This window comes from Lates calcarifer, linkage group LG18, assembly GCF_001640805.2.
Source record: "Lates calcarifer isolate ASB-BC8 linkage group LG18, TLL_Latcal_v3, whole genome shotgun sequence".
Classification (NCBI taxonomy): domain Eukaryota; kingdom Metazoa; phylum Chordata; class Actinopteri; family Centropomidae; genus Lates; species Lates calcarifer.
Window position 1 is genome coordinate 4,481,274 of NC_066850.1, and position 25,083 is coordinate 4,506,356.

General features: G+C 42.2%; 1 protein-coding gene across 9 annotated transcripts in view; it reads right to left on the reverse strand.

The window, feature by feature from the left end:
* sox5 (SRY-box transcription factor 5) overlaps nt 1-25,083 on the reverse strand; it is a 213,121-nt gene that overhangs the window by 103,187 nt on the left and 84,851 nt on the right. For 6 of the 9 annotated variants that reach the window (XM_051077570.1, XM_018700507.2, XM_018700506.2 and 3 more), the window contains one exon: nt 6,639-6,739. The exons of the other annotated variants lie outside the window; for them this stretch is intronic. In XM_051077570.1, coding sequence (XP_050933527.1) covers nt 6,639-6,664 — 26 coding nt within the window. In that variant the 5' untranslated portion in view covers nt 6,665-6,739. The remainder of the gene's footprint in view (nt 1-6,638; nt 6,740-25,083) is intronic. 9 annotated transcript variants of the gene reach the window in all.

Genomic DNA, 25,083 nt, shown 5'->3' on the forward strand with positions numbered 1-25,083 from the left:
TGTCTTATCAGATGGAAAAAACATAACATCTAAAGAGTGTGGCTGACGTCTAATTTATTCATCTCACCTTCCTCCTCCTACTGATCTAAGAACAGGAGTAAGGGAGGTGTAGGGGGAGGACAGAAGCCCTCTACAGCACTGCTTCCAGACTTTTTTGGCTTATGGCCCTTGACAGGCAGTCAATGCCTACTTGGACCATTTGTCATAGGTTACAAACTGTATGTCTAGGGGCTGCAGCAGTTCCCTTTCCAGATTGTTTCATTTGAAAAGAGTCCTGAAGAGGTAAAACTCTCCTGTATTTCACTCGTCTCATTTCCTATAAGACACTGCCCACATCTCTCAAGTCCATGCCTTTTATATTCATGAAACATCTATTCTTAACACAGAATAGAAAGAATTACAGGTGAAATATTGTTTCAAGTTGCCGCTCAGTGCAGAGGAAAACTCTGAATCCTCCCTCTCATACATTTATCATTCCTTCTTTATTGGTTGTTGCCCTCCTTTACCTCTATTGCTATTGATTTATTTCCTTTTCTCTCTCCTCTCATTTCTTTCCAGTCTTATGACCATCTTTCCATCTCATTCTTATCCAGCCCTCACCCTGTCCCACTCCTCACTTAACCTTAACCTGACAAAGTCCCCTGATCTCCTTGCCCTCTCCTTTCGTTTCATCTCTCCCTAATCCCACCCTCCATTACTCGATTCTTCCCCCTCATTCTTGCTCATGTTGCTTTGTCTTCTCTTTCTGAGCTTGCACTTGTCTTTTCCTTTTTTTCTCCCTTCAACACCTGGTCCTGTTATCAGTCTATTACTGTGTCCTCAGTTCATTCTGTAGCTATTAACCTGGTGAACAGCCTCACCCCTGCTGACCCCAGCCAGCTAATACAGCTTACACACACTCAAACTCAGCTGGTTGTATTGGCACACCTCCACTCTCACTTCTGCCTTTGCTCACCCTGGTTTTATAAATCCTCCCTAATCAGCCTCTGTCTGTGGAGGCCTGTGACAGTGATTTTATTGTGGGGAAATGGCAGTTGAAGTATTGGAAGGCTTCTGCATACAAGCACAGAAAAAAAGACTGAGCTGCTAATGTCAAGACAACAATTTGGCATCAAGATCAAGAGTTTACAGAGCGAATGATTAAGTATTTGAGTTTGAAATATAACAAATTTACTACAGAATGTCTGCATAAAAGGCAGGGGATCTCAAGTGTCAAATAGTGACACTGAGTCAGAGGAGGGGGTTGCTATTAGCAGAGGACACGGAAAGGCTTTGTTTGGTACTGACAACAGGCCTGGAGATGTGGCCATTAAAGTCTGACACTAGCGACAGTTGCCACAGTTACCACTCATCACCAGTGCGTCAGTAGGTGAGGGTGAGAAGCCAAGGCTCCGGTCAACTGTGGAGCACTGCTCTGTGAAGTACTGAGGCAGGATGAGAACAGGAGAACTGATTCTCAATGATAGGAGGTGATAGCCAAGGCGGAAGGTGGAGCCAAAGGAGTGACTGGGGAGGCAGTCATGCAGTGAAATCTGATTGGCCACCCTCAGTCCCACTCCAAATTTCCCTGACAGTCACTGATTGCTTAGCTTGTATTCAGAAGCTGACGTCACCTCAGAGAGATGAGTGTGTTTCATGTTGCCCGGCTGCCCTTGTTGACAGAAAGTACAACTTGAGGTTATTTCCAGGTCAGACACACACACATGGAACCACCTGGCAGCAACTAGCAACTTAAATGAAACTGTAAAGCTGCTACATTTTGCAGAGAAAACAGAGGGAAGTTGCTAAGAGATCCTGTAAATTCTGCCTGATAAACGCCCACATCTTTCAAACTCCAAGCCTCAGGTTTGTAAATTGAAGTTTGGGGCCAAAACTAATATGACCTAATGTCCCCAAAAACAAACTAGGTTTAGCTTTTTGTTGTTTTGATAACCATGCATTCTATGATGGGACCCTCTATTTCTGACTTGTCAAGGTGACTGGTAGTAAAGACATACCAGTTCTGTTAGTGAGAGTATATCCTGAGTGTTAGTGTATCCTATTATTTTTATGTCAGTAAATAGTTGTCAGCAATGGTTGAGTTGTTTCAGTCAAAAAAGGCATTTTCTCTATAACTTCAAGAACATTGTTATATTACTCTTGACAAAGATAAGTCAGTTGCCTTTTCCCATCAAATGTTTTCAACAGTCTCTCCCTGCCAACATGTGCATATTACTAAAGTTTAAAAGAGCTGTTCCTCCAGTCTTGTGGAGAAGGTGGGTGCACTTGTATTTTTGTCTTTGAGCAAAACGAGGAAACACAGCTCGCAATGCAGTCAAATTGATGGGCTACATGCTGTGAGGTATGTGTGGATGGGAGCGATGAAAAAAAGAAGTGAAAGACGGGGTCAGAATGGATCGTGGCTCCATATATTAAACTTTCTGGATGAAATGGACACAGGATTTAGTTAAAAAGGTGAGTGAAGAAATCATATGAAACAGTCTGACCCGTTGCTGCTTGAATAGCCAGTACAGACAGACCTGCTGGAGAACAGATACCTCTCAGTAAGCACCAACACAATGGCTGTTTAATACTGCTGTCTATGGCACAGGCACGATTGGCACTGAAGCAGCATGTGTCTGTGCTTATGTGTAGGCTGTTTGCTGATGTCTACGTGTGTGTGTGTGTGCGTGTATGTGTGCACATGCCTGTATCAACATGTACATGTACGTGTGTATCCACAAAACCGGGCTGCAGTTAAGTGAGTGAATGCATTAAAAGGGCTGTTGGGGAGCCCAGCCCGCTCATTGCCCACGATAATGAGGATGTTTTCTGTCTTCAGTTCAATCAGCACTCCCGGCTCTCTGAGACGGGAGAGCCTAGCAGATGCACGGCACGTAGCAGATGTGTGCTATTGGAGTGACATCTGAAAGTAAAACTCTAGAGCCTTTTTACGACATTGTGTGCTGCTGTTTAGATGCCCGCGATTTCCTGGCGCCAAGCGATGGCGACAACGGCAACTCCGGGAACAAGAAAAGGCGGAAAAGAAAGAGGGGAGAGAAAAGGAAAGAGGCGAGGAGAAAAAGGGAGGAAATCTTTGGCAAAGGCCTCATCTTTGAAGTGATTTGGAGAGAGATGACATGCAAAATTAGAGAGTAGCGTTTCGCCCTCTCCACTTTGACTACACATTAAACGCAACAGGGAGAAATTTCTCCCCACAAAGATAAATGGCGCGGGGGGCGAGCCGCGGTCCCTAAACAACACAGATTACCTTGTCTGCGTGCTTTCAGAATCTGTTAGGATTTTCAAGCTGTTTGATTAAAGTTTTGTTGCTTTTTTTCAGACACAGGTACTTATAACTTTCCAACTATTCAGTTCCAACTTTTCAAAAGCCCAAGTGAAGAAAGAACAAAAACTCCTTTTTCTCTTCAATCATCTCTCAGCAAAAATAGGTCCTTGGCCAAAAAACACTTAACAGAAAAGATGTACACAAAGCATTTGTTGTACAAAAAAGGCAAGATATCTGAAAGAATAAATGGAAAGGATTTATAGATGTAATTCTTTTCACTTTATACTAACTAACAGGGAGAATGTTTAGTTGTACCAATAGTGTTTCCTTGGCTCATAATCACAGGGTGTGTAGCTGCTATGCAGATCCAGGTTCAGATCCTATGTATTTGCCTATTCATCCTCATATGGTAATGTATGGCACCGTATAACAGCCATATGGTTTTCTCATTCTTAACTAAAAAACGACTGCTATTTACTATTTATTATGGTATGGATTTAACAGGGGTCAAATCAACAAGGCGAATTCAGCAGTAATTACTTCCAAACAAGATGCTTAAGTAGGCTGTTTCTTACAATACCACGCAACACTTTCCTCTGTTCGGACTTAAGGGCTATTAAAAAAAAGGCGCAGATTGCATGAAAACAGAATATGTGAATAATGAGAAAAGCATTAATAAAAGCAGAGCACATGGAGAAATTGAATAAGCATCTGGAGTCCTAAGTAGAAGCATGTTTACGATAAAGATGACACAGAAGAATCGTTTTCTTCTTCGAGGCACCCCAACTTATTCAGTTAATAAAGTAAAAATGCCCAAAAACAGCCAATATAAAGAGGCAGATCCAAGACAAGAAGAACGTCTATGCATTGAGCTAATTTAGATATTGTGTAGGTGAATGTTTAAGTGGGCAGACGTCAAGAACATAAGAGCATTCTTCATTCACACGAGCACACACATATTTATTTGTGCCTTTGAGACCGATGCATTGTGTGAGCATATATGGTGTGAGGCTGATCTAGAGGGAGTTTTATTGTTGTGCCCACGGGAGCAGATGTCGCTGGCACTTACTCAATACTTTCTCTCATTCTCTCTCTGTTTGCTCCCTCACTGTGTTGCTCCCTCTCTCTCTCTCTCCATCTCCCATCTCTTATTTTTCTATGTCTCTCCTATTTTTTTTTTTTGCTTCGACCAGATGGAGAGATGCTCCGCTCCAAACCTTTCTCACTCACAGATCACAATTGCTCTGAGTCATGTGATCCAGCCTGCTATCTCCTTCCTCTCTCTGTCTCTTTCTACCCATAAGCGCTCGCTCTCCCTCTTTCCCAGTGTCCTTTTCCCCCTGACAAAGGCAGACAAAGGCCTTTCATTTCTCCTAGCCTGCTTGTGCTCTGTGTGTTTGTACTGTACCAAACTAGGCTCCCTCTCTCATTGTATTCCCTCCTTCTCTTTGCAAAAGAAGGTGTCTAGGGGCCCCAGGGCCCCCGTTCTGAAACAAGGGGCCTGCCTCAGCCTGGTGAGGGAGGTAGTGGGGGTGGGCAGGGTGGGAAGGGTTGGCGTGGGCGAATGAGGGAATGAGGGGGAAAGAAGAAAGAGCAAAAGCGAGAGAGTATATTATTTCATTAAGTGCTTTGGAGCTCGGCAGGGATTGGGGAGTAAAAACCTTGCAGCTCTGTGTGTGACAAGGGCACGACCTCCCGCAACCTGGGAACTCTATCCACACATTGCGCCGCTTTCATCTGATACAGGGGGTGTGTGAGAGCTCGCTGGCGCTGGCTGGCTCACGGAGGGCGCTAAGCTTTTTAGTCAGGGCCCGCTGAACGGAGGAAAAGGTGGCGAGAATGACGGAGAGAGGAGGGACAGAGGAGGGAGGGAAGGTAAAACTGTGTAACTGTGGTTGGGGGGAGTAGGGGTAGGTGAGGAGAGGAGAAGAGGAGGGGGAAGGGTGAGTTTTGCCCAAGCCCCGGTAAGACAGAATTGGGCATTGTCGCCAAGCAGAGCAGAGCAGAGCTAGCCCATTCTGTTGATCTGAGCAGGATCCCGGAGAAAACAAAACTGCATTGTTCCCCGCAGATGGAAGCCAGTGTCTCCTGGGTAACAGCATTAATCTCCCCTTTTCTCCTGCTTCCTCTCTTGTCGGGGCCATAATCGGTGGGCTCCTTTCAGCAGCCGAGCCAGCCTCAAAGCCCAGGCTCCTAACTAGCCTCCTAATTAGCTGCAATTACAATGAAGACAACATGATGAGATAATAGAAATTTGCAAAATAATGACATACCACGGGAAAATATTCCTCCTCCCCAAGCACCATTTTTTTCCCTCTGGGAGAGGCACAATGGAGAGCCGGGGCCCTTTTCTGAAAGCGGGGAGCTCAGAAAAAATGGTGGCACATTATGTGGCATAGAACCCTATTGTCTGCCTTCTGGTTGCTTCAATCAACAGGCCATTGTCTGGCTGCTTAAATCAAAATGACTCAAATACGGGCTCCGTAATGATGCCCTCTCAGCAGCGCATACTGAACAGAGAGACAGGCTGAGGGAGAGGAGAGGAGAGGAGAGGAGAGGAGAGGAGAGGAGAAAACAAGGGGGGAGAGGAGAGGAGCTAATCATGTGACATGTACCAAGGAGTAAAATAATTACAACAAGGTAAAAAAAAAGGGCCCCTATTGTCAAATATCCTAACAAAATCAGAAGGAAACAACAGGGAGCGTCTGGGTAGCAGCAATGAATTGTTGCTGCAACGCAGCTGTTTTCATCTGGTCTTGTTAGATCACATTAAATAGTTGTCAGAGAAAACCAGACTTTATGAAATTAAACACGACTGAGAGTGGCGGCAGTCGGAGGAAAAGACAGAGGGAAGGAGAGAAGGAGGGGAGGAGAGGATGGAGGGAGGAGACGGAGGTAGACAGCAGGTGGTAGTCATGCACAGAGCAACATTTTTAGCAACTCTGATCGGCAACAGGGGACTAAGAGTTACTTTGGGAAACACAGACTTCCATTCACTCAGACGTACAGTACCTCGATGAGCTGCTATGTTTGTCTGATTGCATCTCTCGCATGCATCCTTTTGGGATTACCTTAGAGAAATATATACACCCACTCTGATTCTGTCTCTTGCACACACACGCAAATGAAGTCGTGCATGGCATCAGCTGATCAGATCAGGTGACTCCTTCAACCATTAGTCACATTAAGGAAGGCCTTATAATCCCACAGCTCTCTTGTCACTCTACACCCCCTATTCAAGCCACTGATGCTCTAAACTTGAACGGTGCTGCAGGTTCTTCCCTTTATATGTATTTTTTGGCAGTGAACAAGAGTTTGCAGATCTGGTTCTGAATCAAATTAACACGTGTCTCCCTCTGCTCCCTCTCACCTGTCTTCAGACTCGGCACTCTTCATAGCCCACAACTTCTAGAAGCTCTGTGGCTCCCGGGCGGTCTATCTGACACGAAAACACACACACAGACAGCCAGACTGACATATTGACAGACAGATAGGCAGAACAACAGAGAGACAACACACATATGGACAGACGGACAGGCAGACGGACAGAAAAGCAAAGGTTAATATAGTACTCAGGAGTGGGGATTAAGACAGACAGAGCATTTGGGAGTTTCTGAGAGTGTGTGAATGTGTGTGTGTTGTCGCTTGTGCAGCTCAGCTGAACACCTGAAGTTAATACACACAGACACACACTCGCTGCATATGAACAGGTTTTAAGAAACATAATTTTTGTATGTGCCTGTGAAAATTAAGTTCATGTTTGCAGTGGCTGTGTCCTGATTGAAATGATCGTTAATGCTGGTCTCTGGCAGTTTTAATCACTACAACTGCAGCTTGCTTTGAAAATACAAAATAAATGTAACTGCCTTCATTTTTTGCTGGGTTATATTACACACCTGAGCCCCAGTTTACCTGCTTGTAGGTCTGATTATTGTGTGGTATTACATTCTACTTGTGTGTCGACTTGTGAGGTAATCTATTTATAATGTGTAATGTGATGCTTTAGCAGCATCTGGAACGTGGCTGAAGTTTTCATTCACGTGTCACATCTGATCTGACAGCTGAGTCCCACATGCGAGGATGCTGTGGCTCAAACATTTTAATCAGAACCTGATCAGCCATGGCTGACCAGAGGAGCATGTCAAAAATAAATGCAATACTAATTCACTGATGAAAGCATTTAATTACAAAAGCAGCGCTTGTCTTTTAAGATGAATAGTCAGGCTTCAGTTCAATGTTTGGGACACCTGCATCACAATTCAGTTAATCTCAGTATTAGTAGTTTAAAACTCAAGTATAATCCCATTTAAAGGCGTAGGTATTAATCTGGAGGGTGAAAGGAGGTCACAGGGTGGAAGTGCTGCAACCTTTTAAAAACCAGCAACTCCAACACTTTTCCCTCGCCCGAAAACACAGAGGAGTCCCGCGGAGTAATTAGCGTGTGTCAGATAAGTTGACAAGCTCGTTAACACGCCGCATCATCCGATACCGTTGCCTTTGTTTGTGTAGGCTTCTGAGAGGAAGTTAGCGGTCTAATTAGCATAATTACAACTGCTGATTTATATGGCTGTAATTAGCGAGCAGATTTCTCTATGTTGTGGTCTGATGGAGATATGCTGCTGCCGAGGAGGAAGCTGGAGAGGAGATTCTCTTACGTTGTACAGTATGTCAAAAAGGCCTGCACACACACATACACACATACTTTCTTTCTATTTTCACACACACACATTTTGACAACTACATTTACTATACAGAGAGGTAAAAACTGAATACATGAATATAATGAATATATACAGCCCAGAAACATACAGTACACACAGAGTAATTCTCTGAATAGTTTCAGAATAATCTTCTGCAGAGGAAGATGGGGCAGGTATCATATAGAGGGGAAAAACATCGGACCTGCAGCTCTTTTATTGCAGATGTAATTCACACAACCTATCCACCTCTGCTAGATGCTCCCAAAGGTGAATGGATACAGTCTAGACACTTAAGAGCAAGGCTGTGTAACTCTTAACAAAACAAATGGTCGATTATTAACTGCAGCTGTGTCATCTAACAAAGTACTTTGATTTTTTTAGAAGGACAAGCCATTAGGCATTACTTTGAAGTCTGTCTGCTTTTCAGGCACGCTGCAGTATGTGTGCTATATATGTATGGGTGTATTTGAGTCCACAGGGAGAGCTACAGATCCCTATAGGGAAAAACAGAGTCTTCAAAATGTACTGTATACTCACCTTCGTAATAAATGACTGCTTAAAGCTGATAAAGAGCTTGTGAGTGAGAGAACAGGAGTCAAAAGGCGACAGAGGCATGACCCGTCTGGCAAGTTGGCCTTAATTACTGCAGACGTTCACAGTGGGACAGTGAATTAGTGCAGTTACTCCTCATCACTACTGTAAAACCCTGGGGTCAGTAGATTACCACACACACACATACTGTACAGACACATGTGAATACACACAATGCAGGGTGCCGTCAGGCGATCTTAGCGGCTTCCTGGGAGACATGGGGTGAAATCATGGTCAGAGTTAATGTCTGAGCCAAACCAGCTACCACTGCATCATCTGGAGACTAGGGAGTGTCCTGGTGGCTCAGCAGGCTAAAATACATTTTGTGACAGAGGCTGAATAATTGAGTCTTTTCACGCTGGCTCATTTATCATGCGTGTGTGCTTGAGGACATTCCCTCCCTGTCAGTCATCAAGACTTGTCCCATCACAGACAGAAATGGTTGCTTTAAAATATACAGTATGGAAACCAGATGATACATGTTTGACTCAACATCTGCACAAGAAAGACACTAACTGAGGATGTCAAGACAAAATAAGACTTCCTGTAGCAGCGCCAAAGATAACATCTTTAAAATGAGATAAGATCATTTCTAAACCCCAAAATATTTGGTTTATTATCATATATGACAAAGAAATCTTCACATTTGAGAGGCTGGAACCAGCACATTTTTTGTGTTTTTCCATGAAAAATTACTTTAAAAGATTAAATTAAATTTTACTGGTTCATTTTCTGTTGATGAACTAATTGATTAATAATTTCCACTCTAATCAATTTGTAATAAAACAATATTTGTCCTTCTTGTCTCAAGAATCATCTTGTGACCCCTTCACGTTTATCTCGTGATCCCTTGTTGGGAATCATTGCTCTGTGGGACGCTGTAATAGAGTATTTACAATAAATACTTGGTTTTCATATTTTCTTTACATTCAATTTGATGTCTTTATCGACATTCTGATTTAGCCCCGACCACATGCACAAACAATCACACAGGTTGTACTAATGTAAAGGCCTGACTAATTTACTTCACACAAAAACACAACACATGCCCACCTGCTGTCTGTGGAGCAGTAAGTGTGCACGTGTGCTGTTGCGTATTTGCCATTGTGTCTGTGTGTGCATGTGAGTTGTGGGTTGACTACATTAATTAATGCAGTGCAGATGAGTCCCCTCGGATCTGTCTAATTAGACATTAGCATGGAGATGTAATTACCTGAGAGGGCTCAACACGTTTCACTTAACTACTCTCCCTCCTGCATGACAGACCTACACTGAGCAGGTAGGACTTGCTGTGAATGGGTGTGTTCAACTGCTTTATTGCATGTGCAGGTGTTTCTATTTGCTCATGCTCCTTCACATATATACAGCAGCAGCACCAGAGGTTGATGACCTAATTGATCTGCTAAAAAACACGCTCCCTCTTTACTCCTCCGCTCCTATCTCTTCCCCTTCTCATATCTATCATTCCTGCTTTGTTTTTCAGACATGATGCACCGTAGCTGGTCTTCTGTTTTTGTTTTTTCTTCCCATCCCGCACTTTCCATCTCTTTCTAGTTTGGGTCGAAAGTGCATTAGGCCTCTGTACGGAACGACATGGGTTCGATTCTTGATCAATATCCACCACTCTACTGGTGAACAAAAAAAAAAAAAAAAAGAAAGAAGAGAGGAAAGACAGAAGATGCCTCTCTACTCTTCAGTCTCCAAAAGCCTCCCTTCCTCTCAGAGAGGAGAAAGAGAGCCCAGATCTGAGAGATTGTTTGCCAGCGTCGTCATGGCAACCATCTCTGCCAACCTTGACACTGGAGTTGCATTGTCTGGGATCCTGATATTAGATAAACAAATTATAACCTTTGTCGCAAACACACACATACATATGAAAAAACCTTTAATCTATTAATCCAAAAAATAAAAAAAAGAATATATAAGCACACCATGCCATCTGTACGCAAACACAAACACACAATCTCAATTATCCACACACACATACATTGAGCTCATACACTACAATTTGCATCCTCTTTGATAAAAACAGACTGTTAGGACCAAGCCCAGAGGAGACTGTCGATACAATCCCTGAGACAACAGATTGTGAGAACCCCGTGAACTCCAATACAGCCTGCAACACACCTCTCAGAGCACCAGGAAGAAATCTATGGGCTGCTGTAAGCATTGTCTTCTTATCTGTAGATGGTTCTGTCCTGTTTCCAATAAGGATCAATAGCATTAGCATGTCTGACAGAGAGAGAAAGAGGGGGGAAGCAAGACAAAGACAGAAAGACAGAGAAAGATGTTTTAATAGCAGCTAAAGATCTTTAGCCTGAGTGACAATTTGTGCACAAGATTATAAGCATCAGAAATAAAAGTGGGATTAATAATTGTTCAAAAAACTGGTCTAATATAATGTATATACACATTTCAAATGTACTGTATGCAGCAGGCCTTTAGCAGTTAATACTAGCTTTGTGGAAAAAAGGCTGTTTTTACAGTAACCTCTGCACTGGTTGCAAGCCAGCCTGTCTAGCTGCTATAGAGGCCATATGTAGAGATGACACACAGTACTTGTGCTCCAGTTGTCAACCAATACTACCTGATACATGTTTGACCCTGAAAATGTATTGTAAGGCTTGAAACTTTATTAAATGAAAGAAAAGAGCAATGAGCCATAAAGTGATTGTATCTGTATCTTAGTGCTGTGTGAGTATATATCATGATCTTTACTGTGGTTTTTAAACCAAATGTACAGATGAACATAATCAGCTAAGAATGGGTATTTTAACAAAAAATACATATACATTTTCAATGGTAAGTTACTCTAAACAGGCTGTAATATCATAAATCACAACTATTGAAACTATTTACCAGTATATAGTGTTTTATGTGATCCACCAAGCGTAGTCAATCCCTGTTTTAAAGCTGCAATAATGATTTTTTTTTTTTTTTTTCCATTTGGGAGCACCGCAAGTCGAAATTACAACACTGGCATATATCCCTTTCATGAAGTTGTTATGGCAAATGTGTTAGCAAATAGTTGCCTATCATCCTTTATCTATTGTGCGTCAATGGAGCATCCTATAGTCGCAAAACAGCATTAGCATTCACTAGGAAACATTGTTCTGGCCAACTGATGAATGCCCAATTTCCTGGTTCCTATTAGCAGTCTTTGTTTCACCAACTCCTGCAGAATATTGGATTCTTTAGATGCTAAAGGCGCCGCTATGTTCACCAGCTAAATGCTAACTTTTATCTGTTTGCAGTTTGGTATTTGGAATACCAAAAAATTACCCAGCGAGAGTGTGCGAGACACCGGCTAACGACAGTGTGAGGCCAGAAGTCATGTTAGGACAAATAAAAAAAGCACAAAGAATCCAGAAATAAATCCCAGCTGATGGTGGTAAGCACTTCCCTACTGTGCGCTTGTCAAAAAAACATTTGCTAGTTCATTCTACCATTTTCTCTTTTTTTCCTCTTTCCCTCTCTCTCCCTCTTGGCTCAAGTGGATATTTTGCAACTTTATAATATTGCAGCAGCATCACTAATTTTCCCTCAGTGGGCTGCCACAACAAAATGTATGTAGCAGAAACACTGCAGACATAAAGTTGGCATCTTGGTCATAGCTCAATAATCTCTCTTGAGGGGGCTGTCGTAGAATCTTACATAGTTTATCACCACACCTGTCAAGCTCTGATTGAAACAAGGAAATTACAGACTCGATCACCTACCACTTAGCCAAAGTTATGGCCTGTTCTGTATCAGGCACCATTATATTTTCCATTCTGCTTCCTCTGTATCTGGTAAATGAGTGCAAAATAAATATTGAAAAAAAATCATGAGAGAGAATCGTAATCTCAATTCCAAGCAGAAACATAGTGACTCTCTTTTTTCCAGAATAGTGCAATCCTATTCTCTACACAAAAATATGGATTAGTGGAGCTTTAAAGATACTGTAAATATAAGGATTATGGAAATAAACTGTGTAATATGACTCACATTCCTTGCTGTTATTACAGAGTGCATGTACAATCATGTGTCTTGATCAGTTGTTCTAGTATTTAAGTATGGCAGCAGTATAAAAACAGTCAGAGATGGTCTGTTATGTCTTTATAAGTACAACAATTAAATTTTTCACGACTGTCCTTCAGCCCAGCAGAGCAAAGATTAACTGAGTAAAAGTTAATTCCACAGCACTGAAGTTGACATATTGGTGCTTATAGCACGCTGGCTACGAGAGAATGCTAATGGAATCATGAAGCAGCTTATCATGTGAATGAGAACAATAATGAAGAGACAAAGCAGAGACAAATCCATTGTAAGTAAGGTGGAATTATGTCGGCTCAGTGGATTATAAAGGGTCTTGATCCAGTGGGAGTTGAAAAACATGGCTTCAATTCTCACACGTTTTCACATACAGGAGTACACATAAATACATTCACACACAAATCCATGCACATGCACATACATTACAATATGTCAGAAACAAATAAGCATTAATACACACTAATATAAAAACACAAGCACACCCATATGCATATTACACAACTAACTGCACACACACAGAAATAGGCACAAACGTCAAACCTTGATATCTACTCAGCTGCCAGATAATTGAATTAATTCAGCTGAGGAACAACTTCACAGATTAGCGACTTAACTTTTCAATAATAAGAAAAAACTCAACCACGCATGATAATTACATTTGTCTCAAATGAGGGCAGCCGTCGAAATATATCATGCATTGCCATGCGACCACATTTTAACCCACACGCTTGCACGCACGCATGCACACACACGCACACATACACACACACCTCCCCTAAGTGGTGGAGAGATAAAGACATTTTTAGAGTTAGAAAACACAGAGGCGAGGAGAGGTGATGGAAACACTGCTTTGCCATTTATCCTGAGGGAAATTCAGAGAGGTTTTAAATGAACCTGTGACAAATTTGCATAACTATGGTTTATGATTCTTTGTTACAGGGCCTGAGTCATGTGAGTCATGTTTTTTTTGGATTTTAACTAATAACAAACTCAAAGATTTTCCTGCATAAAAGCAAGGAGGAGTAAAACGTAAAAAATGACAAGATCAATCAGGTTGAACTCTCCAGTAGAAGTACTGCAGGTTTCAAGAAACAAATTGAAAGACACTACTGGTCCTTTGTGGCAGGCCCATGCAGCCTTGAGAAGTCAGTATGTTTCAAATCTGTCTGAAATGTCTCAACCTTACACCTTTCTAATTCTGAAAATCCAACAAGCAGACAGTACAGCAGGCAGGCCCCACTTCAGGCAGAGACTGGCCAGATGTGCGACGGTCAGAAATCATGCAGGGCTTGAACTGAACCACGCAGCAACATGAATGCCCTTGAGAAGAGACTACCCAAAAGCAAAGCAGCTTTTTCATCAGCCCTTCGAGTGTGGCCTTGTATACATGTATAAACACATTTGCCTTCAGACACTTAGCAAGAACAATTTGATTCAAGCATATGCAGCCTTTGAGGGCTCAGCTGAAAAGTCTGTCCTTCTCAGTGTCTTTATACTGTAGGATGTGTTCAGCCGCTGCACTGCCGTTTGGTCACCTGCTTCTGGCAACCAAATACACAATAGAAAGCATGTGTAAAATGGAAAAAAAGACGACACGTATGCATGGCAAGTGAGCTGCAACATGGACTTTACAGACAGCTGTACTGATTAAACTACAAGTTTCTGTTGTCAGACATGCAAAACAGCTGAGGATAAGCAGCCTTTCAGTTTTAAGCCAGGACTCTGAAACAGACAAAAGACCTCCCCCCAGGATCTTAAGAAACAGAGCTTATATGAGGCTGAAAGGTCTGAAATATAACAAGGAGCCAGGCCATGCAGCAGTGTGATCCTCACCCTTAACCTGAGTCTTAACCATAAACTTCCCTGTTAAATAAGTGGCGACTATCAGAGTAATTTCTTTTGGTGCTTATTGTGGTGTCACTTGGTTCTCATAAGAACAGAAAAAATAGCTAAATTTTGTACTCATACTCAAGCATGCATTAAAAATGCACACATAGTCATTCAGCCATGTGCAGCATGTAGCAGTGGACAGGTAGGTATAGTGAGGTGAGAAAGGTGAGATGTATATTTCATGGCCCCACAACAGTGAATTGTGAAACTGCAAAAACAAGCCATAAAAATTCCAGAGGGTGCATTGAAATCCTCGCTGGGCACCACTCCTCCCTCCCCCCCTCCTTTCCCCTCTCCATCCCTCTTTTCCTCCCTCTCCTCCTCTCTCTCTCAATCTGCCGTCTCCCTCTCTTATTTCTGTCTATTGTTGGCACAAAGCATCCCATTCAGGCCCCGATGACTTCTCTAATGACAGACAGCGGTAGGCTTAACGGACAATGGCCGCGCAGAAACAAAAGCCAGTTTATTAGGATAGAGAGTGACAGAGACAGAGAGAGAGAGATGGAGGGAGAGGGGAAGACAGAGAGAAAGAGTGGCACTCTGCGTTCCATTGTGGCTGGACTCACATCTGGTGGCCATGTGTGACCGGAGCAGCAGGGCTAATGATGGGCTTCCTGAGGCCAGCTCAATTAGGCCAGGCCTCACCGGACTCCCAGAGAGAGAGAGGCAGAAAGAGAGATGACTATCGACATGCTGGTTCACTATTTGTGTGCGTTTGTGTATATGAGTCAATCTGCACTATATACAGTCGACTCCTGCCTGTGCGAGTGTGTGCGCGCGAATGTGTTTTAAGTCCATGAATGTGTGTTTTCAGGCATTTGTGTGCGGGTAAATTTCCACTAACACACTCCTGAGTGCTGTCCTCTTTATTCTTTAGTCCAAATGACACCTCCCCTCAATACACACACACATACACACACCCTCCTCCTGAGTGGGCTAAAACTAACTAACAAGCCGTAAAGCCATTAACGGTTAGGGCGCTGCTTTGATGGCCCAACTCAAGATTTCCAACACACTTAAAACTACACAGGGGGGAGAACAAAAATGGTGAGAGTCTGCAACCGTGTCCTCAGGCATGTGTGTCCATGTCTCTGTGCGATGTCTGGTGTGTGTGTTACATTGTGTGTGACTGAGCACCAAATCAGATGGGTTCCTGTGACACTACCATTCCTTATTATTCCTGCCTCGCAAACTGTTCACCCCAGAAGACACAGACTGAAAAATACAAACCTAATAAACAGAAAAGAAAAGCCCATCTGTCTGAGTTAATACAAGGCTTTATTGGGGAAATTTGATGCCAATTCTTTTCATAATCACGTGTTACTGGTCAGATGTGTATAATTAGTATTACATAAGCAATTGCACAAACAAGAACTGGGGTCAGTTGAGGCTTTCTGTTTTAGAACGGGGACATAACTACATCAAAATTAGGTTAATGTTTCAGACATGTTGACATTCTGTGTCCTGTATTCATGGTATACATGGAAAAGACATGGTAAGGTTGTAGAACCTTGGTAGGTTTCATGTTTTTTCAGTCAATTCCTTCGTATACAGGACAGGTTTTGGGTAACCTGCTTCAGACAGCAGCACTCCCAGAGGGACTGAATGTAATTTATGAATTACCCCCAAAACCTTCACATAATTAATATTGCTAAAATCAGTGGTGCCCCAGATTCAACAAATATAAGACTTTAAAACTGTCCTCTCTCTGATTAAAAAAGAAGACAGAAGGCAATAATAGTGGAAAAGAAAAGAAAGAGGCTTGACACCAAAACATACCAAAAATGCCTTGAACTACCAGGAAATCAAACTGATTTGATTTAGCGTGATCATGGGAACTTATTTTTCACCAAAACACGATGGGTAATTTGCACTGGAATTTGTTTTTGCACATTACAGTATTTTGAAGATTCAAAACTCACTCAATTCATTAAACAGATTGTAGTGAGAATATGGTGAAACTTTGACCTGGGCGGAAACCAGACTCGAGTATTCGCCTGGCAGCAAGTAACCATGCAGTTTGTCTGCATACATGCATACATGCAAGGCTTACCTATAATGCTACTAGCTCAGGGGGTTTTCAAACTGTGGGATGCACCTCCCCAAGGGGGCACTGGAAAATTGAAAGGAGGGTGAAGAGGGAGAGACCTGAAGGAGAGATATAGTGTGAGGTGAAAAGGACAGGTGCATGCTGGTGTTCTCAGCAAAACAGTGAAGAGTTAGTTACTGTAGTTTGACCTGTTGATTTGTCCTGCTTATTAAGACGGTCAGGTGGAGCTGCAGCAGAGGCTGTGATACACAGCTCATGGGGGATATTAAGGTATATCAAAAGCTGTCCATAATTCACTGTGCACACTGAAAGATATCGGCCCGATTATCTGATGGTTCTGAAGATTATCTTGAGGTATGTTTAGAGTGATTCAACCCCCCCACCCCACCCCGATCTGCTTGGAAGACGATCAGGTCCACCCCGATGCTCTGTGGATTGTCATGTGAAATGGAACGACAGCCAATCAGGATGCAAACTGACTGAAGATGGAAGCGTCACACCAACTGTGTCATCACTATCATCACTATGTTGCAGAGGGCACACTTTATTGGGGACTGATTTTTAAATATATCTACAGTGGCCCTGAAGAAGTGACGGGGAGTCTCAAGCACAGAGAAGCAACTGATGAGGTTTTGATCAGACTGAGGAAAATGACTGTACAAATGATTGCACTGCAGGGAAAAAACAGTGCATGTTAAAAATGGTTTGGATAACAGCAGTTAGAGCAGCAGTGCTGTAACAGACTCTGTGAGCACACAAGTTTAGCGTGGTAGTATAAAGGCATCATCTTAAATGTGTACTAGCACACACACCTGAGAGCAAGAGAGTCTGAGAGGAGGGACTGAGTCTGGTCAGTAAAGATGAACTGAGCTCAGAAAAACTCAATCTAACCTCTGCCTACATCACCCTCACCGACTCTCTCTCTCTTAAGCAGTAAATCAATGGTAGTCAACTGCAGCGTTCGATCCCCATCCGTTTTCACTTGTTTCTTTTGTGTGGCTTTACAGATGGTTTCCGTGGTTACGTGAGCTCCCTCTGCAGAGGGGAAGTGGTTCTTTAGCCAGAGAATCACAGGTTTCAGTTAGACCATCACAGCCTCACGTAGTCATCATAACAGTTGATTGTTGTTTTCACCTGACTTCTATAACTCAGGTGGTTGTATCGGTGTTGTGTGTATCAGATGTCTTTGAACTGCTGAAGGTATCTTTACTACTGAGGTGACTCCACCAACTCATCAACTGGATTTACTGCTAGTTCTCACTTTCTTATCTTTTAGATAACCCTAGTTTGTATTCATAAAAAAATGTTTGCTAAAGTGTTAGCATGGATTATGGCTGAACAATTTATCGAATTTTAACCAAAATTGCAATATGAATTAAGGCAACAAACCGCAAAGGTCACAAGTATTATTATTATTATTATTGTTATTATTATTATTATTATTTTATTTCTCTTACTCCTGACTGTGACCCAGTGGTTAATCACGCCGTAACACAGTCATGCTCACCAATCAAGGCAACTGTGTATATTCCCACTAACAAAAACTTGTGTAACGAAGCTCCTGGTGCAGAAAATGGTCAAGGATTTAATGCCCAAGAAGAGCGGCACTTCAATTATTTGACAGTAATTTGGCTCTGTTTGCAATTCTGTGTATGTTCTGTACCTTTTTGGATTCACATATTTTTATTCTCATCCATGGATTAGTATATAGAGCAGTTAAAATTTCAATGATCTGTTAAGAGGGAATGCACCATCACATGTTTTATGTGTTTACGGTGAAAACTGAACTGGAGCTTGACTTTCAGAAATTATATCACAAATCAAATTGCAGTATCTGTCAGAAAAATCACAATTAGATCTTTTCTAAAAATGGTGCAGCCCTAGCATGGATTACTACATTAAGGAAGCCTCGCAGGTGTGAACAAATACTCAGCCCATTAGGCCTGCTAATGCACTGAAGAGACTGCAATATTTTCATATGAAACATTGAGTTTGACAAATTCATTTCTGAACTTCATTCTTGTCAATTAAAATAATTGTTAGTTAAACAATAGTTTACCTTTTCAGTTCACTCCAGTACAGATTTTATTTGATTTCACTATGAAATGTTGAAAAGGAGCTGGACATGAAGATGCACGCACGCACACGCACACACACTCACACACTATATAGGTAATACATATGATGTATGTGATGTTGAGGTTCCTATGAAGGCTAATATATATAATATATGTATATATGATTTGGTCAATGTTTTCCATAAGCACAGAATAGTTAATAAAACAGAACTGTTTTGTTCATCAAGGACAAACTGTACCACCTGTCACAAGGCTACAGCTGCAAAACACTGGTCCTCTCCTCCTCTCAGTCGCTCTGTCCCTACAGGAAATGAGCAGGCGACTAAGCAGAGATAATTACAGACCAAACAATAGCTGTCATTTCTTTCTACATGGACCTCCTGGCCCTGCCCTCCCACCAACACAACACAGTTCACTGTAATCTGTATCCACTCTGCGGACAGCCTGATCCAAAGCACGCCAGAGTAGCTTCATACATCTATTCTCTGTGTCTATCCTTCTCCTCTCTCCCTTTGCTTTCCACAGAACAAAGCGCGTTAACCTTGAGCTGTGAAACAGCTTTCTGCTGGCATCTGAGGAGATATTAGGAAGGTGATTAAGTGAGATTGATGGTACTTTAATTCCCTGACAAAAATAATGGCTCCTTCCTGTTGTTCAATCTTCAATCTTCATTACATGAGGGAGACTCAAGAGAGTATGGGTTTTAGCCAAAAGAAGGCCGCGCTAACAAAGGACACCATCAAAGATGGTGTATTTACATGTTTAATCAAAATGAATTGTAATTGAAAGTCCAAAGGAGGGTTTGGGAATGCAGCAAACTGTGGGCTGAAAAAAGATTGTTTAAAAATTTGAAGGTAATTCTTTTTGGAAGATGACTTTTCTTTCTGGAATTTGGAGCATTTGACATCAATTTAACCACAGAGTAATTAGGAACAGTTTTGAATACAAACTCCAGAGATACAGGGTGCACTCTTTTATGCACCCCTCAGTCCTAAAATTAAGTATAGCACTTGAGCCCTGATTAAATGTATGTTGAAGAGACTTGAATATGTTTTTTGTGATTGTAATGTCAAGTTAAATCTTCTCTGACAATAAAGTATTCCCATCATCATTGTCATAATGAAACTCTTGTCTACATATTGCTGTTGTGATTAATTTTTCTGATGATTTGCAGATACTTATGGATTTAGCCTGTTTTCGTGACACTGGAGCCCTGGAAACCCTTTCAAAAGTTACAATTTCAAAAAGACTAAAGACACATTTTTAAAAAGTTTTCTTTTCTCAACTCAGACAAAGTTAGGTTTTGGAGACAGAGAGTTGTCAAAAGACAGCAGCCATTTCCATTTTCCCTAGAAGGTTCAGTTTACAAGATCTTATATAAATTGACCTATAACCTCTCTGTTGTGGGATGACAAGACCACACCATTGCAGAAAGGTCCCATTCTTGCATAAAAACAAAAAAGGGTTTTCAAGTGGAACAGGTTCAGTTCTTTCTTCTGTGGTAGATGGGAGTATCCTTGAGCAAACAAATGAATCCTGATCATTTTCCCGAGGCACTGTTCCAAAGCTGACCCTGCTTGCTGACCTCCCGTTGGAGAGCGGCAAGCAAATACAAAATTCCTCCTTTGGGTGATCAATACTGCGACGGAAAAGAAAGAGGCGATAGATGCAGTCTGGGCTACTCACTCCTATGGTACAGGGAGGTCAGAACACGGGGTCAGCTGGAAAGCAGCACACTCTCAGCTGCCAGGGATTCAGTGTCTTGCTCAAAGACACTTCAGCAGGGAAGATGCTTGCCGAGATGCAGCCAGGCTTCTTCAGATAATGGGCGGTGTCCTTGCTCACTGCTACACCCTGCTGCTCTCAAAGAATCCAAATAAATAATCTGAATTCAATGCTGAAGCACATTGTAAACCAGCATGCTGCACAGTATGTCATTTTTAAGACACAAAGTCTTATATTTAGGAAGAATGTGAAATATTATTTGCAATAAAAACCAGAAAAAGGTTATCTACACACCAAAAATATATATGTAAAACTGAACTGAAACCTGAAAACAGCAACAAAGTTGAATTCGACTGATTACATCCAATATGAAAAACAACAACTAACTAACTAACTATAACTTTTCCGAGTTATTTAGCATTAGAGAAAAATCTGTAAAGTTATAATATTTTGTTCCCTGTTAACAACAGGCCCCTTCTACGTCCTCTCCTTTTTTTTTCTTTCAGTGACATTCAGTCTGTTTTCTATGTCTGCCTAATGATTGACTGCAAATAGATGGACTGTCAATGCAACAAACAGCACACTGCAGATGAAAGGGGTCCCGCCGCGTCACGGCGACATTTTGACACCATATCTGTGCATGTGTAAGCGAGCCTGTGTGGGTGTGTGTGTGTGTTTGTGCATAAATGCACATGTGATGAATTGACTGTATCCCTGTCTATAGACGCCCCTCTGTACAATAGGAACTGTGGCAGTGACAGAAACAATCCTTTTAATCTAGTGTATCTTCCGCGTTGTCTCAGTCTGATGTCCGACTGCACAAAGAAAGGTCAGAGAGGGCTTGGCTCGGGTGGGTGGAACAAACAACAGGGATTTGCGCTCTCTCTCTCTCTCTCTCTCTCTCTTCCTGTCTCTCTCTCTCTTTCCCTCTATCTCTCTCTCAATGAGGCTTCAAGGTCTGTTTTGGCTTACAGTTACAGTTAGTTTACTCACTATCAAAGCAAACCAAAACTTCTGAGTTCTCCATTATGTTATGTGTGTCCTTGCTCTATGTTTTGGTGCAAAAAAAAAGAATGATGGGGTTTTTCATGAGTTCCTAATAACTGAACTGCACAGAGAGAAAGTTAAACAACTTGCTTATAAACTTCACTCTATCATTCTCCGTTACCTCTTCATCTCTTTTCTATTTATCTCTCCTCCTGTCATATCTGCAATCCATATCTATTATAATAGTTGCCAGTCCGGACATTTAATAATCATTTCTGCTTCCAAAATCAGTCCTGGTACTAAATCTGTTCCTGTATGCTGCCTAATCTAGCTCATCCTCCTGAGTTCAATACAGTTTATCAGCAAGAGACAAGGGGGGACAAAGAGAGAGAGAGAGCTACAAGGAAAGAGAGAAAATAAGGAATTGGAGGAGAATAGACCAGGAGGAGAAGGAGGGAGGAGGAAGGGGGGTCAGCGGAGGTAGAAAAGAAGAGATGAATGCAGCCCCTGTTCCTTCCCACTGTCTCAAACAAGGCCTGGGTAAACAGGAAGTACAGCTGCACTCTGTCTCTCTGACTCTGTCTGTCTGTTTCATTCTTTCTTTCTTGTTTTTTTTTTTTACCTTCTGCACCTCCCTGCCTTTCTCTTCAGCCTGTCCAAAAGTACACTGTGCTTAAAAACACTGTTAGATTTACCTTATCTGCTTCACTGCCCTGTGACAACAGACAGCGGTTGTGAGCAAAGACAAAAAAGTGAGATTCAAGAACAAACAAATGACAAATGTCGTCTTGTATATTTTGCTGCCTTCTTGTCACATCATGAGGAGTCATGATAGTTGGCAATCTGGACACGCAGTTCCCCTCAGTGGGCCCTAATCCCCCTATTTCTTTAAGAGAGAGAGGGAGTAGAGCGGAGGAGAAAGGAGGCATTGTGGCTCGAGACAGTGCAGTAAAAAGAGGAGCGTACAGTACCAAATTGAGGTCGCGGCAAGACAATGGCTGCCCTTCACTGGCTCATTCACACACGGTCTCCACACAGCTCTATCAAACGCCTCTTTCTTTTCTTCTTCCCCTCCTCTGTTCTGTTCTTTCTCTTTCTTTCTCTCACGTCCGCCTTTCTTCTCCTCATCACAGAGGGGATGGGGGATAATGAAACCCCCCGGCTCACCCAGGCTGTTCTGGGGCCCATTTTCAGAGAAGAGGAGCTCTCTCTCTTTCGCTCTCCTCAATGGGCACCTTCTTGTCTTCTCTGTTCGATCACAACCCTACAACAGCTCCACCCACTCCTGATTTAATTCATTTGGTAACATATGAAGCTCTGGCGTAGCAGGGTTGCTCATTGCTGTGAATTTTGATGGGTCATTTGCCATCAGCACAACTGTGGTGGTGACAGTGCATCTCCTCACAAAGTCAAAAAAGTATTAAAAAAAACAATAAACACAATGGCTGTCGTATCACCATACTTATCAAATGAGTTAAATCGATTAAAAAGAAAAAAAAAAAAATTATCTTTTATGTCTAAAAGCTTAAAGGTCTCCCTGCAATTCTGTTCTTTTTCTCCTCCATACTTTGTGACAGGGTATTCAGATGAGATTTTAAGAAAGAAAGCATCATTCTAATACAGACCAAGCTCTGTTTTCACAAAGAATACATAAATGGCTCATTCACTAAGTCAAAGATCATATAGACTCCTTGTAAAGAAGCAAAGACCATAAAAAGTGAAATATGTTCCCTTTCTGCCTATGAATGGATTCGTGGAATTGGCTATTTCACACGCAGACAAAAATCTCAGAATGCCTCTGCACAGTTAAGATAAAACTTAAGTTAATAAGTGAAGAGGGCAAAAGCACCTTCAGGCTACTTGGGTCACAAAGGCTGACAATCCACAAACCTAATTTGGCTTGGCAAACCTAATCGTTCAAAACTGATCGAATACAGAGTCTACTGGAGGCCTTTAACCGGTTTATTGCGAGACAAGGGGGAAACAGGGATTGGCATTGTTATTCAAACCACAGAAAAATTGTTGTCTTCCAATCACATTAAACACAAGGACGTCAATCGCCCACAGGGTTGAGCACATGATGGTGTTAAGGTGACCATTATTGCCCCATTGGAAAAGACTGCTCTGATGTTCTTTTGATGGTCAAGGGCTCTTCAGTTGAAGGCAATCATATCACACTGTATACACACTCAATGGTATACACACTTAAACCTGCGCAAACACACAGATACAATGATATACAGAGGAACCTGCAGACACATGTCCTCCCTAACACTTTTAGGCCACAGAACACAGACAGTGAATACTAATGAGAGGAGAGCAAGGGCCAGACCACGGGGCCAGTGTCAAAGGCCTCACCTTATTGGTTTTCTGATATCCCTTGATATCCAAAGCAATTCACAGAAAACTGATTTTTATTTACACTGAAGTCACAAGGGAGGAGTCACACAGCAACACACTGAGATATCCTTTGTATGTATACGTTACTGTACAATCTCATCTTGTACTGTCTGTAACAGTACAGCTGGAGCAACTGAGCTTTTTAAAATTACAGCACAATTTTTCCTCAAAGGGCTTTACAGTCTGTACAAATGACACCCTCTATCCTTATACCCAACCTGCTAGTTTAAAATACATGGCATAATTAACATTGTTATGTGAATTAATGGCTTTACTCATCACCTAGTCACATGACATTATACCCAGCCTGTCCAGGCCTCCCTTGTTAATTAGTAAATGCTGTAATGACAGTACTATCATAGCTAAGGTAAGACAAAATTCCCCATTGGATGATTCTGTCTTTAAACACATATTTATTTTGCAGTTGTTACTTTAATAGGGACCTCATACTGTGCTTAACTTTCATGCCAACAATCATTTAGTCAGAAATGTTTTCTTTTAATGGTGAATAAACAAATTAACAATTCACACTCAAAGCCAATTTGACAGCCACTGGCGACGTGAAGCAGTTTGAAGGTTGCTATTAACTAGGAGAAACAGTCATGTGCTGTGTGGTTATTTTACTGTCACGTCATTGCCATTTCGCATTGCTTCTCAAACAACACATGCAATTTAGAATTGTCAGACAGGAACCGGGCTAACATAAAACAGTTAACTGACAGCTAGGACAAAACAGACAACAGGTGGAGAGACAGGCAGACGAGGTGCTAATGGAGCTGATTGTGGATGTAGTCAGAGAGGTGATGCTCTGTGGCCCACAGGGAGCAGACAGCAGGCCTGACCTCCCAATCTTACATACAGCACCGGCACTCTCATGCTGTAATTACCTGTCATACTGTGAGCCGCTGTGTGTCTGTGTGTGTTTTGGAGGAAGGGGTGTGGCAGGAGAAAGCACTTGCACTTGACCCACCATGCAACCCAACCCTGTGTTTCCCCATAAATGACATGGGAAAAAAAAAAAGCACTGACGGAGGTGCACACCTACCTGAGACCCTGACTCCCCTGGCCCTCTCCCTTTCTGGCTCACGGTAATTACCTGTGGGCCTATGGAGGGGTGGGGACCATTGTGTGCTGCCTGCGTAGCACTCAGAGAGATGTGGGATTGATGCGCTCTCAGTGACCTCTCTGATTGGGGTTAACAGCAGCCTCATTTGCATGAGGAGATGGGGTTTTCATTAGCTACAGTAGCAAGACCTGATGTGCAGAACACACACACACACACCTGCGCACACATTGCACATATGCACACACAGAGGGTAAATTATTTAACCTTTCAAATGACACAAGGTATTCTTGTTT